This window comes from Lates calcarifer, linkage group LG7_2 (genome assembly GCF_001640805.2).
Source record: "Lates calcarifer isolate ASB-BC8 linkage group LG7_2, TLL_Latcal_v3, whole genome shotgun sequence".
Lineage (NCBI taxonomy): Eukaryota > Metazoa > Chordata > Actinopteri > Centropomidae > Lates > Lates calcarifer.
In genome coordinates this window covers 12,095,185-12,111,401 of record NC_066854.1, presented here as the reverse complement: position 1 = coordinate 12,111,401, position 16,217 = coordinate 12,095,185, and the positions used below count along the sequence as shown (strand labels likewise).

The 16,217-nt window shown below is 38.6% G+C and overlaps 1 protein-coding gene across 7 annotated transcripts in view; it reads right to left on the bottom strand.

Annotated features, from left to right (window-relative positions):
* The window catches only part of dmd (dystrophin), a 286,719-nt gene that overhangs the window by 170,728 nt on the left and 99,774 nt on the right, over positions 1-16,217 (bottom strand). For all 7 annotated transcript variants that reach the window (XM_018671655.2, XM_051065872.1, XM_051065871.1 and 4 more), the window contains exons 4-8: positions 15,909-15,989; positions 13,720-13,812; positions 8,160-8,261; positions 6,044-6,114; positions 4,407-4,525 (exon numbers count right to left, since the gene is read on the bottom strand). In XM_018671655.2, coding sequence (XP_018527171.1) covers positions 4,407-4,525; positions 6,044-6,114; positions 8,160-8,261; positions 13,720-13,812; positions 15,909-15,989 — 466 coding nt within the window. The remainder of the gene's footprint in view (positions 1-4,406; positions 4,526-6,043; positions 6,115-8,159; positions 8,262-13,719; positions 13,813-15,908; positions 15,990-16,217) is intronic.

Here is a 16,217-nt window from a genome sequence, read left to right as displayed (position 1 = left end):
TTTAAATGGACAGTGGTTATCAACAACCTGTGGTGTACATGCTGGTAGGACTGACACTGGATACACTGAAGGAATAAATGATTAATCAAGAAGAAAACCTGCAGATTAATCGATTGTGAAGCTGTTATATATCTCAGAGGCTTGGGGAGGTTATTCCAATCAGGTGAAGCTTAAAAATCATAAATGTGTGTATCCATATGGGGAAAACAGTATGTAATGACCACCTCTGCTTTTAAGGCACCTCATAGGTTGCAGGATGATGTAGTAGACTGTCTGTCAAATCTAAGTCATTCTTCTCTCTCTCTGCTTTTTATTTCCCATAGCATCAGTGTGTGCCTTGAACCTTGCAGCTAAACTAAGTCCGAAGCAAACTTTACCAACAGGTGGATGAAAGATATAGCAGAGCAGTGATTTCAAGATGGGTGGCCAAGAGCCTGTGGCCCAGCCAGTCAGCCCAGGGCAAAAACTAACAGAGACAGATCACAGCTGGGCTGAGACACAGTCAGATAAATGAGCACCATAAGAGACTGAGACACAGATAGAAAGAAGATAGGAGAAAGGATTGAGCCGAGGGAGAGGAGCTAGAGAGCAAAGGAGAGGGAAAAAAGACAGAAAAAATGTATTAATGAACTGATGGTTGTGGGTATGTTAAGTGCAGAGTGTGACTACCTCATGAATATAAGAATAATGAACGGCAGAGAGGAAGAGAAAAAAAGAGTGAGTGAGTGTGTTTGCTGTGCATGCTCACTGAGAGAGATATCTATATCTATATTAGTCGGTGTGTGCAAAGAGAGATATGTAGATAAAGACAGAGTAGGAGTCATATTTTTGGCTGTGAAATACTGATTTATAAGCATCACTGTTATATATGGGGTTTATTATTTGTCTGAGGAGGAAAAACAGCTCCATAAATAATGCTGCCGTTTGAGTGTGTCCAAGTTAGTTCAGTCCACTCTGTTTTTCTGTCCCATGATCTCCATTTTAATCCTTTCGCCACAGCTCTGCTACGTCTGCATACTTAAAGGCTCTGCCAAACTCAAACCCAAGTTTGCTGATGGTTTCTTTTGTGTGTATGCTCGAGTGTACTGCATGTTAATGCGTTGTTGTGTGTGTGCAGGAATGTCACTGTGTGTACAGTCTCTGTATTTATGAGCATATAATGTACGTGTGTGTTTGCACTTTTTTCTTGTGTGCTGCTTCAAGGACATCTATATGCTTCCGCTTGTGTGTGGTTATGTGTGTGCCTTGCAGTGATTACATCTGTATCTGTAAACATACACTGTGAACATGTCATTATTTTGAATTACAGCTTCTCAAATTATTCTCTAGAAAATATTTGGTTTTGACAGGAATATTTCACTCATTAAATCCTGTTCTTGTACAAAACAAACTAGATTATTCCATTCATGACTTGTCTGAGATTCTACAAACCATGTTACATCAGATAAAACTTTAGAAACAACAGCTTGCTAAACAAAAACATGTCTAACCAATATTCCACAGTTTGCTGATGTGTTCAAGGGCTACACGAAAAATACAGCTTCCAAGAGATACAATTTGAGATTGAGCTGCACCTCAGCAGCTGGATGTCAGCTTTGACGCCAGGCTAAAGAAGTGCACAAAGGATTGAGAACAAAAAGAGGAGTAAAAAAGGAATTAGAGAGAGATACTGGTGAGAGGAACAGACAAAGACAGGATAAACAAAGGGAAGAGATACAGAAAGAAAAAGAGAAAAGGAGCACTGATGGAATCATCAAATCACCTTCAAATGCTTAAAGAAAGAAAATTAGTTTTCTTCAATATTCCATTTTAAAATGAATAAAATGCACTGAATGCATAAATTGTGGAATACGTTCTGCTTCATTTTGGCATGCGTGTCAACCAGCAGCAGTGAACGCAACAGCTGACTGTAGCATGCAGGGTCAGTTCTGTGTCCTCTGCACACCTTAAATTCACAAACACAGTCTGTCTGAGTGATATCAAAACTGATGCAGGTGTTATAAATAAACCAGAGCATTGGAGCTGTTGGTGATGAAGACATCTGAACAGATGTTTTGTAATGTAACATTAAATCAATCACTGTCATTTTAAAAGCTCCTCTCGCCTCGTTTGTTGCAACAGCTTTCTTATATATCTTCACCACAGACTGTGCAGACCTCAGCTGCTAGACTTTTAACCAGAATCAAAAGGTGTGACCACATCACACCTGTTTTAGTCACCTTAAGCCAGATTCACATCAACTTTAGCCCTGTGTGACAAAACACAACAGCCTCATTGGATCAGATGAATGGTGGAATCTGTTAAGTGGGGGTACCCACATACAGAGCTCTGGTTTAATAAAGGTCATCTGGTATTTCTGTTTATCTTATGATTGATATGGCATAATGTAAAATGGTTACTGCCATGATAACTTTGCAGGGTAGAAAAATCCTGTCTCTGAGCAGTGTTTTAGTGTCTGATAAACTGCTACCTGTTTCTCCAGCTGGACCTCCTGGATTGTATTTCAGGTCTAACTGGAACCTTTAACAACACATGCAGCACCTTGTGTGGATTTAACACAGGACTGTTTGTGGTGTGAACATTCACTATTACTAGTTCCCAGTATGTTTGAGAATTAATTGTAAGGTCTTTTATCTGTTCCAATGGCCTGGTTTAAATCTGGAGGGAACAAAGCATTTGCAGTCAGGGCCCCAGAGCCAATGTCCTGCCCAAGTAAGTGAGAAAGTTGAGTCAGTATCACCTTTTAAATATTATACTGATTTTGTTCATTTTAATTTGTTTGAATGAAAAATCTAATAATTTTATTGATTTTATTTTATTTTAATTTACTGCCTTGTTTAAAACACTTTGTAACTTGGGTTTGGGAAAGTGCTATAAATACATTTCTGACAATTTGAGAGAGGGAGGATACAGACATAAAGAAATTAAGAAACTGCAAGGAAATATAGCTGAAGTCTAAAGAATCCATCATCACTTGATTCCTGCTATTAAAATTGCTGCTCACATCAGAGACAATGTGAAACAAGTGTCCAACTTCCCAAATCCTGACAAGTTGTTTTTCCCTGAGATATGAGCCACAAAAAGAGAAAAAAAAACACAATCTGAAATCTTTTCAAAGCATAAGAAAATGTTCAAAAAGCCCAGGTGGGTGGTTAATAGTGTTTTGAGCACTGATAAGCATAATACATGTTCACCCCACTTGCTCCAAACTAGTGACTGTTTATTGTAAGATCAATGGAAATTCCTCTGCTGTGATGTGTCACTTCAAGGCTTTAGCAAGCTGCGACGGATTACAATGCTCCCTATCGCGCTGGCTCAAAGCCTGAACACAGCACTCACAAACGGGGGGATTAAAGAGGAATACTGCTCAATTTCTGATTTCATATACAATCAAGTCCATTCCAAAAAATGTCCTGTGTCTCTAAAAAGCCCAGTCATACATGTAGATGGATATATTTTGAAAAACTGGATTTAAAGAAATTAAAAAGCTGAATAATTTGTAATGATGACCAAAAAAGCAGTTACTCACATATTCTGGTACAAATCCCCTAGGGACACTGTTCAGGATCAAATATGGCAAAAATAATGTAATATAAAGACAGAGTTGGACATGCACACAGTGCTTATAGGTTAAGACAAATGCGTAAACCTAATGGTGGTTAGCATGAACATCTTCCCATTTTCTTTTACATTCTTGTTTTTTTTTCATTATTTAGGTTTAGGATTAAAGCAGTGAGAGAACAGACCATTTTAAAAAATATAATTGTAATAAAGAAAAAAAATCCAATGGGCCAAAAAGGATTTTGATTACACTTTATATCCAAATTTTCCCTAATACTGTATGTTCTTAAGCAGGACTATGGACCTTTCCCTTATCCTGGCTGACCACTTTACTTCCACCCAGCTCTTTATCGATCTTTCAAACCACTTCTAAGAGGCCATATGGGTGGCAGTTAAGTGTTGTAAATCTAGAGCTATGTTTGCACAAAAACACCACCATCATTTATTACCAAAAAACTCTGACCCAGGTCAGCTTTACTCACTTTATCCTTGCCTGACAGTTTTGATTAAGAGTCTGTAAACTGGTCTTAGGTCAGGACCAACCCTGGCAGTGATGGATGCCATAAATGTCAACACATTCTAGGTGAATATACTTGTTAGGAGGTGTCTGTTGTTATTTTGCAAAAAATTAAAGCATGTTTGCCAACCTGTTGGTCAGTTTGTGCATCACTGATCACGTCCTTCCACCAAGGTGACGATAGTTATCACCATGGCACCCAATCACAGCATGACACATCATGTTCTGTTGGGCCCATTAAGGTGCATGATTGGAAGGCGTGAAATACGATGGGAGTGTGTGTGTGTGTGTGTGTGCGTGTGTGTGTGTGTGTGTGTGTGTTAGTTACCCTCAGGGTCCAGCAGTCTCTCTATCCCCAGGTGTTGTTCTGCCTTATTAAAGGCGTGTTCCAGTCTGTCGATCGCCGACGTCTTCTTCTCCACTGAGCTCCAATCAAAAAGCTCAGGTCTTCAGAGGTAAACGAAAAATCAAGAGGGATCATTCTGCTCCTATATCTACATTTTAATTTATACAGATATACAGAAATACCACAAGATCATGCCCCTGGTTGATCACTATCTCCAGTGCTCTATGGAAAATATGATGGCTGTAAGGACACAATGTGTATTCTCTAAAGGGGGCTGATATTACAGTAATAAAAAGGCTGTTCAATGTTTTTTGTTTTGTTTTGTTTATATGGCGTATAGATTCATTTTATTAAAAATGAAATATAGTGTAATTAACTCACTTCAGCTGATGCACCCAGATTTATTTTTAGAACTACTTAGAACTACTGTAAGTCAGCAAGCATGTATTCATTTGCCATGCAGTGATATTAAGCTGTTCATACTCTCTAGTCCGTCACTTTCATTTCCTCAGTGAAAGTAGACCCTTGTGATGCAAAATGGCATGTTAATCTTGTATTCTACTTGATTTAAAATTTGCCAAATGCTTTTCCACTGTCAGTAAACATAATGTTGTTGGCATGGAGCATCAGAGCAAATGATCTGCAGGGTGATGGCTTTGGCGTGTGTGGCCTCTCACTCGCTAGTCCAGTAAAGATACAGCTAACAGTAGTGCTAATTCATATTTACATGAGTCCAGGTCTCTTATGGATACCCACCAAGGCATATTAACATTGTATCACCTGTGCAAAAAAACCATTCATCCATTTACTCCTCTGGCCTTTCATCCATTATCCATTTAGTGATTCATTCATTCATTTATCTATTCCTAATACAGCTTTTCTATATACTACAGCTTCATAGCACTGGTGATGGGTTTATGCTAGCTATACTATAAATATAGAGCAGCTGAGCTGTCATTAATGAACCTGTGTGATAGTGTAGAGAATAAAGGTGAATCAGAAAGCAGTGTGCTGACTATGCTCTGACTAATGACTTATGCTGTCATATAATTTGAATTTGAGGTTTTTCAGTTTTAAAGTATATTGATTACTAAGACTTACTGTGAACAAAGAGGCTCTTTGGCCATTTTACTTATAGTAATGCTGAAAATGCTGAAAAAAATGTAGATTCTTTCACGCATTACTACCAACAACACAAGCAGCCCAACTCACTGACTAGAATATGCATCTTTTTTCATGTCCATTCACCAGCTGATTAGGTTTAAATGCCGTTCTCTTTGTTGGCTTCCCGTAACAGAGCATCTCTAAAAGCTAGTGGGCTTGCCTTAGCTGGCACTATCTGACATAATCCATCTCTTTCTCCATTCTCTTTTGTTTCTTTTTCTGAGCACTTAGTTTAATGGGCTAATTTTACACCTCCAAGTATATCTATTAAAATGTGTGAACAAGAACATAATTTAGGCAGCTCAATAAATTCAATACTTTATCCCTGTGTGCCCCTTTGACACTACCCCATCTATCCACTCCTCTTCTGTGTCTATTGCTTTATTTTCTTTCCATTTCTCTCTCTCCTAACACATACGCACTCACACAGAGACACACAAGTTGTTCTACTGTACCTGTGGCTGTGGATGAGGGCGTTGAAGGCCAATCCATCATTCCAGCTGCTGGAGAAGTTAACCACGTTGACCTGAGGACAGGGATAATGGATATTAAAGGGCCAACCTATGAATGCAGTATGACACCCACTGCTGTCGCCCCAGTACTGGGTACCATTGTTATAGGTACTTGGATTGAAGACATTTTTTCACTCAAATTGTGACTCGGGGCTTTTACCACATAGAATGACAGAATACTATGGCTAAAATATAGTCGTGAAAAATAAAGTACAGCCCGTTTGAATTCTATGGTTTTACGCATCAGAACATAATAAATAATCATCTGGTCCTTAGCAGGTCTTAAAATTAGGTAAATAATAAACAACCTCAGATGAACAACAACACATGACATATTATTCCATGTCATTATTTATTTAACTAAAATGAGGCCACAATGCAGAAGCAGTGTGTGAAGAAGTAAGTACACCCTTACTGCTTCCATAGGAATTAAGAGGGTAAGTAGCGGCCAGATGCTGCTGATCAAATGCCCTTGATTAGATGATCATCAGATGATCAAGTGTGACCACCTGTATAAAAGCAGCGGTTTTGGCAGTTTGCTGCTCTGGAGCATTCAGGTGTGTGTTAATGCAGAAGAAGAGAAGCAACTGTTGCTGCCCATCAATCTAGGCACTGGTTACAAGGCCATTTCCAAACAATTTGAACTCCATCATTCTACAGTGAGAAAGATTCACAGGTAGAAAACACTCAAGACAGTTGCCAATCTTCCAGCAAATTCACCTCAAGGTTTAGAGAAATAGCAAAAAAAGAGTCTGACAGCTAAAGCTTGGCTGGGTCATGTATACCGGCAAATCCACAATAGAATGGCAGAAAAAGAAAAAAAATCAAGGTGTTGCAATGGCCCAGTCAAGTTGAAACAATGGTGTAAAGAAGAGTGAGCCAAAATTCCCCCACAATGATGTGAGAGACTGATTGAGTCATACAAAAAACCATTACTTCAAATTATTGCTGTAAAAGGTGGTTCTACAAGCTACTGAATCATGTTTTTCAGACATGGCATCTCCATTTTGGCTTCATTTTTGTTTAATAAATAATGACACAGTGGAATCTGTTGTATGTTTACACCTGGGGTTAGACTTAAATAATTTTAGAACCTGGTAAGGATCAGATGGTTTCAGACTTCAAATAAACTCAGGAAAGTACTGAAAAGTCAACTGGCTGTTTGCTAAACCTCACCCCTTTGGTTACTAGTTCTCCCAGATAAGAAAATAAAGACCACACTTTGAAGGTGTACACCTGAGAAAATTTATGGTGATTTGGGTAAAAGCAGCTATTAAATGCCATATGTTATCCAAAAAGCAGCATATGCTGTGTTGTGAGTGCTCTTAGCAGTTTTGCTTCAAGGCTTCAATACAGTAGAGAACAATCCAAGCCAGAAGAAACAAAATAAAATTAAGAAAAGACTAGATGGCACTAGATGTACACATACATATACACATACATGTGCAATGACTACTCAGAACTCTGAAGAGATTCAAATCATCCCTTCCACTGAAATTTCAAGTTAATTGGCTTTTGTTCACCTGGAAAAACATATTTTTTTTAGGAACAAAGGCACTCGATCTCTCAGTTTCATACTTAGGGCTATAAAATGATAATCATCAGATGCCACTAATCCCAGATCTGGATCACCACCAAACCCTAATCCATTATTCACTTGCCTGGACAGCCTATCTGTCCAGTGAATTTCACAAAAATCTGTTCAAGAGGGGTTTGAGATATCCAGTCAGACAGACGGGCAGACAACTAGAGAAAAATAATTACAGGGGTTTTTGGCAAGAGTAAGCCCTTCAATACCACTAAAGATAAAAAGCAAAATGACTTTCATATATAAAGGTATATCAAAAGTTCTGTTGAAGCTATTGCTTTAAAATGGAACCAGACTTACTACTTACTCTACATTTACATGGTCAGCTAATAAGGCTACTCGTTTTGTGTCTTCACAGGATTAGTTTCCTGAAAATACATTGCAGAGACTGCTTTAGGGGAAAGCTGCTGTAACAGTAGATCCAGTGTGTCAGTGGACTGAGGACAGACTGAGAGAAGTAAAGGAACATACCTGAGGATATTGGCGTGTGTTCTGACGAACCCAACTCAGCAGAATCTTCTCACTGTTAGTCTGCTGTAGGCCCGCCATCACATCCTTCATCACATCCTTTACCTGCACACACACAAATACAAATTATAGCCGATGCACACATATATAGAGCTGTAGCAAACTAATTGGATACAGATATGAATTTATGCACTAAAGTGTGATAATCTAAAGCCAAACTTGTGGCCCATAGACAATGCAGTGTTCATCACACCTCAAAATCAAAGGTTCTGGAGATAAACAACAGGACACAATAATGATTTATTAGACACATGAAGTTTGAGGGTTCTACAGGAAATCCAGCTCTTGAGGCTTTGATGTTGTGTATAAAAAACGCACTTGAGACTGATGCTACAGAACAGCTCATTATGTGTCAGAAATGGAAAGGGTAAAAGCCTGCGGTGTTTCTTTACTCTTTCACCTCTTTTCTGATTTGACAATACAGCGCCTAATTACAGAGATTTAAATAAAATTGATGCAAAAATGTTCAACTGTAAAAAAAAACGACAGTGACACTGCAAGAGAACAAAATACTTAAAAAGACTTACACCAAGCCAACACAGACTTTGCACATTATGACAATAAACACTTGTAGTATTAAACCCTTGTATCAAATGGCGGCATTTATACAGCACTTTTAGAGCGCGTCACAATTTTGCCTCTAATTAACCCATTCACTCACACACACAAACACACACACGCACACACTACTGGCAGCAAGCTACCATGCAAGGTGTTGGCCTGACCATCGGGAGTCGATTTGGGGTTCAGTGCCTTGCAACGTGTGGATAGGAAGAGCAGATGGAGGAGCAGTGGTAGAGTCACTGATACTATTATTACTGGTGCGTCCTGTTAATGTGTAAAACAGCATGTGCACATATTTGAAGCAACAAGAGTTTTTATGTTTGTAATTCAGCATTTTTTAGTTATACAGCATGCACAAGCAATGGATTTTTAGTCAACTTAAATGGGAGAGTTGGGCAGCAAACTGCACTGACTGACTGAAAATGCCTATTTAGACCCAATATCCACGAGAAGAGAGAGAGGGCATGTGTATAGGTAGCAGTCAGTTACTGTTAACAGTTACCAGTCACTGCTTTCCCGTACACAAACACAAACAACACCACCATGATAAGCAGACCAAGAAATATTGAAATCAATGCAAATACAATGCCTGGCAACATAACATTACCATAAAGAGACATTTAAAAATATCTGCTGCTTTCTAGCAAAAAGTTTTGACATGGTCTGTCATTGGATTCTTTGCATACCCACACATATCTCCACACTGTAGCACACACTCAGTGAAAGTGCACAGAACACACTCAAAGAACACTTGTGTACACACGTATCCATACACAAAGCCAGTGTGTGGTTTTGGTTGCACCCTCACAGACTGGCTTTTTGGCAGTTGTGAGTGACAGTTTTAGAGCACTTGTTCAGGGCTTGGGAGGAAAGAGAGAGCGAGACGTTTTATTTTACACTGCCCAGTTGTGCATTACTTATGCATATCTTTCCCTCACCTTTCTATCAGCCACATGTGCACACACACACACACACACACACACACACACACACACACACAGACATATGCATGTAGACACACACATGCACACAGAACGTGGTTCATGCTCCCCTCTTCTTATAACACTCAACTCTCCCCCTCCTCACACTTGCTTTCTGCACTTTGACACAAACACACACATGCACAGACACACACTGATGCAGTGAGGCAATGCAATGAGCATTAGCAGAGCTCTAAGCAGGGGCTGGACAGATGAGTGGAAGAAGGAATGAGAAAAGAAATCTAGTTGTTAGCCTTAAATCCAGTCACAAAAGCACCAAAACAACTACTCTTTGTGAGGACACTCATTGACCCCAACCATCACTACTAAATGCCTAATCCTAGACCCTACCCCTCACCTAAACCTCATTCTAACCATTGTGTATAACTCAAACTTGGCTGGTCATACAAGGACACACACACTATGACACTGCACTGTTACATGCTCACAGATACACACTTAAACACATGGTGCAGCTAAACCTATAGGAGTTCAGACTAATTTGATATTGAGGTGAATTCCCAGCAAGGGGATTCATAAACATCTCTCTCACGTGCATGCACGTGCACAAACACACACATGCATGCATGTACACATGTGTACACACACACACACACACACACACACACACAAACAGGCAGGCATTCCTCATAGAATATGGCCTGCTGGGTAAAAAAAGGACTCATTTGAGAGTAGGTCACCACATGCATTTCCAATTTAATTGGAGAGGTGCTTTGACAAAGACTTGTTGTATACACACACTCACAATGACACACCTACACACAGACAGAGATAAGCACGCACACACACACACACACATGCACAGGGAAGCACTCACAGACTGGCATACATGCCCACACACAAGCAAATGATAACCTCCAGGGCGTAGCAGCCTTTGACAGCCATATTCACACACTATATACACAAACACACACTCAAATGCTACCCACAATCATACACACTCAACTAACAAAAGTACCTCATTATAGAACTGTGTTTTGCTATTAATCATGTCATTAAGTTTATGCCAAAACTAGTGTGATTGAGACATTGGACTGAAATACAATTAAAATGTATTGTAATGTAAGCTATTAAAAGCCCTGACTTGATGTGATCTTGGCTTTAAACACTGAGTCCGTCATGGAATGGATTTTGAACCTTAAATACAGCTTAAGGGGAGAAGTAGCCAGTAGTGAAGACTTAATATCAGTTGGCAGAAAGATGAAATGCAGCGGGGAAAAAAGGCCAAGAGAGAACGAGACAATATGAAAGACAAAAAAACCTAAACATTAAAGGAAACTTGGAGTAACCTGTGTTTGCACTCGCAGTAATGTGGCTGGTGGATGTACTTTTCTGTTAAGTTACAATGTTGGATTCCTGACCTGTGTGTGCTTGTGTTTTCTGGTCAAAATTAGCAATAAATATAAACCCAATAAACTATACTACTTTACACACAGTATATTAGACTGTTATGGTAAATGTGGCAAATCAAACCACTCACATATCTTCTTATTCTGCCCAGTTCTACACATATTCTAGTAATTAATCACTTTTCTGAGAATCTTTTAAATAAAACAGATATTTGAACCTTACATATATTATTATGGATATATCACCATTTGAGATTACTTTAGAAGTAGACAGATACCTAGTTCAGATACAGTGCACATTGCAGCTATAAAACAAACAACAATGAACTGGTTAAAAACTACACCATTATTTTAAAACTTGACATCAAAAGAGAACAAAACTTTAGAGACAGAAAAAATAACTTATAGAATCACAAATCAAGAACTAGAATATTCAAGATGGTGGAGTAAATGGATTAAATATGAGGCCCACAACTACATAATACAAAATAAAAACTTTTAGAGGAGGCAGATGAAAAAGGGATGAAACAGAGATTCAGCCTTGAGAAGTAACAGCTGTAGGGTAATCAATTTAGATTTAAAATGATGGCCTAAGTTTGTAATATGAATGGTAAATCGCTGAGATTGTTGATTTTTTATTTCCCAAATTTATACTAGGGACTGGCAAAATTATGTACACTCAAAACAGAAAATATGCATACCTAAAATGCTTGATTTTTAGGTGCTGTTGCTGGACACATTAGTGTCTCACAAGGTAATGCAAAAAAATAAAGGAGAGCTATTTTATTTCATAAATCTCCATCTAGTTTCCAAGGAAAGCACACATCACATTTTTACATTCACTTGGCAGAGGATTTTTTCCAAAGGGACAATGAGTACATTCAAACCACGTTGGAGCAAGAGGTAGATATCATCCAAAACTGGAGTGTTTTAAAGAATGACTAAAATCATGTTCATCGCTGCATTACGACTGCTTACTTTAAGGTAAAAAGGGGCAGTTCTGTTCACTCCCCTGTAAGAAAGCAACTGCCATCACAAACTATGCGACTAATGCGAGTAGACTCCGAAAAATGTTCTGTGCTGCCTCTGCTTGATATGCTGCATTTGACAATATTGATCACAGGATCAGTGAATAGGCTCAGGAGGTGGGTGGGCATGTCTGGAATCACATATGAGTTATTTATATCTGATCCAACCAAACATTCTGAGTCTCCATAAGGATTATATTCCTTCATTTGCACTTTAAATTAATGCCACTAGGCTCAGATCCTGGTCCGGTCCTGTCCTGATGTGTTCTCTGTGGACATGCAACAACTTGGCCACAAAAAAGCTTTAAGTTTTAAACCGCAAGCACAAAAAATACAAGCATGCAATTACAAATAACTTTCCAATTACCAATGAAATGTGTGCAGCAATACTTTACCTTACAATACAATTATTTAACCTATGAGTGCATTCCCATCTTTATCAAATTATTTTGATTCAGCCATTTACTTTTCTTACAAGTTTCCAGAAGAACAAAGTAAAAGGAAAGTAAATTCAACACATTAACTATCATAACCTTATATAGAGACACTCAGACCCTAAGAGCAGTATTTCTCATCATTGTTATGCTGATGGCACACAACTGTATCTCTCTTAATATGTATGACATAGTTCACAACTGCCTCTGTGCAATGGATGAGTAGATCTCTCAAATCAAAAAAACTTAACTGTTCCAAGGTTGAGTCTGAAACTCCCCTTTTCCTCTTTCTGTGAATCAACTACTGTTTTATTATTGTATACATTATTTTGTGGTATGATATAAGAACATAGCTGCGTATAAGCAGGTTTTAAAGCTAAAACGTCAGTGTGTATTTCTGCATCACAGAGAAACTTTTCACTTTTCTTTTTTTTTCTCACTGCCCTCCATCATTGCTGCTTTGAGTTCTGAGGAATGTGACTGTTACCTTGACAGCTACAATCCAGCAAACATTATACACTGCAAAATATCACTGGGAAAAAATTCAGGTGGGCACAGAGGAATAATTTGTGTTTGTGTAACTGTATGTGAACACGTTCTTAAGTGATAGACAGGAACAGTGTATATGTAGCTGATCCAATTTGTGCATCATGGAGAAAAGGCTATTTTCACTGGTGTTGAAATGCTTCCTGGGATAAAAACTGAATGTTTGATCATCTCACCAGCATGACTGCACAGTGTTGACTCACTGCATGCATGTTTATTCTCACTGTAAAACTTTGTGTGGCCTTCTAAATGGGTTTAATTGAATATAATGTAATTATACACTGAAATAGATATACATACAATTTAGAGCTTGAGGAGAGTACACAGGTCTACTTTCTGTTTTAACAGGGTTTTGTTTGACTCAGTGCAGTTGGATGAGTAAATACTCATCAAGGTCGAGGTAAATGAAAGAAACAGATCCATGAAATGTGACAAAAAATTGCTACAGCTGCAAAAAATGTAAAACTTAATACTGGAGGCATTAACAGAATATGAAACCTCTCAATGCCTCATAAATGGCAGCACAGCGCAGCATGCTGACATATTCAAACACACTCACAGTGACAAATGTGCACACACACCTGCCAGTGGAGAATGATGCTCCAGATGAGCCCGAGAATCAGTTTGTGATTCCCATCAACGATGTCTGCCGCTCCGATATTCACCAATTCAACCTGTGGGAGGGACATGCAGACAGACAGATCTCATTATAGGGTTTATTTTATAAATTCCAAGCAGGTCTTTTTACATAGTCTAACTCAGAGGTTCCCAAACTTTTTGGTTTGTGACCCCTGAAAATGAAGCAGTGTCTACTTGTTTGATTGGTTCATTCAGCTCCTGTCAAGACTTGGTTTCCGAAAGGAGATGAAAACAAATGTAAATGTACTTCATACAAGCATAGAGGAAACCACCATGTAAACGTAGCTCAGCCTGGAGAGGTAGAATTCTGGCTTTAATGTGGACATAAGTCATGAATAAATGACCATTCGCCAGCAGACATAACACAGCATAACAGGCACAGCAGGCCTATCAATCTTTAGACTTTGAGGCGGTTTGCATGGGGCTCTAGTGAGAGTAATACTCGTTATCTACACAGTTAAAAACTTAAATTAAAGGCTTAAAATGTTAAGAACTAAACATCCACTCAGTCAAAGTACTCTAATTACACTCTTATTTATAATGCTGTACATGCTGTAATAATGCTTTAGCCCTCGAGCTTACTGGCTCTGTGCAGCAATTCAAGAACAATACTGCTCCTTATGTCCATGTCTTCTTCTGCACAAGACATGTAGCCTTTGGTCGTTATCATGTATGTAACAGTAATGTGCATATCTGAGACTCTTACATGGCTGAGAAAATAAAAATAGTCATCTGAAAGCATCATCATTTCAGCTGACAGAAGAATTGTGAAGCTGTTTTGTTAACCTCTGTGTGAAACTTAAAGTCACTTTTTTACAACAAATTTCAAGTGATACATCTGTCACATTACCACTGTAACCTGGAACAGGTTAGTAAAGCGTTTCAAGTAAATGATGTTTGTCAGAAGCTCCTTTTCTCACACTGGTGTTATGTTGTAGAGCAGCCTTCTGTTACACATGCAGTTGTTTCAAATGAGAGGCTCTTACAGAGGTCAGGACTGTGAACTGATGTACTGATGTAATTCTGGATTTAATCTTATGTCTTGTGTTTTTTTTTAACATCTAGAGCCCACGTTGAAAAAGGCGTTTCCACTTCAACACGTTAACCCTTGGATGTTTTTAGGTCTGCAATCCATAAATAAATCATGATGACCATTCTTGTCTGGTCTCTGCTCTCAGGTTGGGGACAGATACTATAAAACAAGTAACTCAACATTTTGAGAAATACACATATTTACATCCTTTCCAAAAGTTAGATGATAAGATTGATACCACTCAATACCACTGTCATACCTGTCCATTAAATACAAAGTAAACCTAGCTTAGCTTAACACAAATACTGCAACCAGAGGACACAGCTAGCCTAGCCTAGCTAGCCTCAGTCCAAAGGTTGAAAAAAAATCTGTGAAATACTCCAACAGAAAAGCCACTGAAAAACTGCAAGTTGTTTTTTACACTTGCCACCAGATATAGCCTGTCAATTAGTTAGCTTCAGACGTGCTAATACACTTATTTTGTTAGTAGCTGTTTAACTAGCTTTCCCCTGCTAAATTAAGCTAAGTATATTCCCAAAATGCCAATTCTTGGAGGACAAAGAAACAACTTATCTGTCAGTCTTAATATTATTGTCACTGCAAAAGCATATTTCAAAACGCACTGTGTCAAGTAAACCATATATATAAATCTATCTTCTTTCTTTCTATCTATAAGAAAGGATACATTAGAGGAGAAAGCAAGGCTGGGCAAGAGTATGAGAGAAGAAGAACAAGCACAAAGGGGAGGAAAGAGAAAAGAAAGATTGCAGAAGGAGAAAAGAGCCAGCCAAAAATATGTATACAGAAAAGCAACAATAACATACAAGAGGGGATAAAAAAAACATGTTTTTCTCAGATTGGAAAGTAAAGGTATCTTGAAGGAAACAAGGTTCAATGTATATGAAAACCAAGTCAGAGAGGAGATAGAGAGAAACCTGAAAGGCATTTTAATTTAAGCAATTCACAGTTTGCTGAGTTTAACCGGTGATTTATTCAATGTATATTAATACAGTCAAATCCATATTATACTAAACTTTCATGCATACTCACATCAGGATAAAGGAACAATCGTGTGTGTGTGTGTGTGTGTATACTCACATTGTTCTTCTGCAAGATCTGCAGAGCACGGTTGACATTGTTGAGTGAGTGAACGCGCGTGAATCCTCTCTCCAACCTCACCTAAATACACACGTGCACACACGCACACACACACCAGACAGAGGAGATTATTGAGGCATAAACAGACCTTGCACAGGGGCATCCATGAGCGCTACAAACAGCCACATTACAATAAAAGTGTGTGTTTGTGATTGTGGGGGTGTGTGTGTGTGTGCCAGTACAATAAGGGTGATAGTCCCAAACAAAGGACAAAGATGATAATGTCTCTCCATGAGATAAAAACAGGGA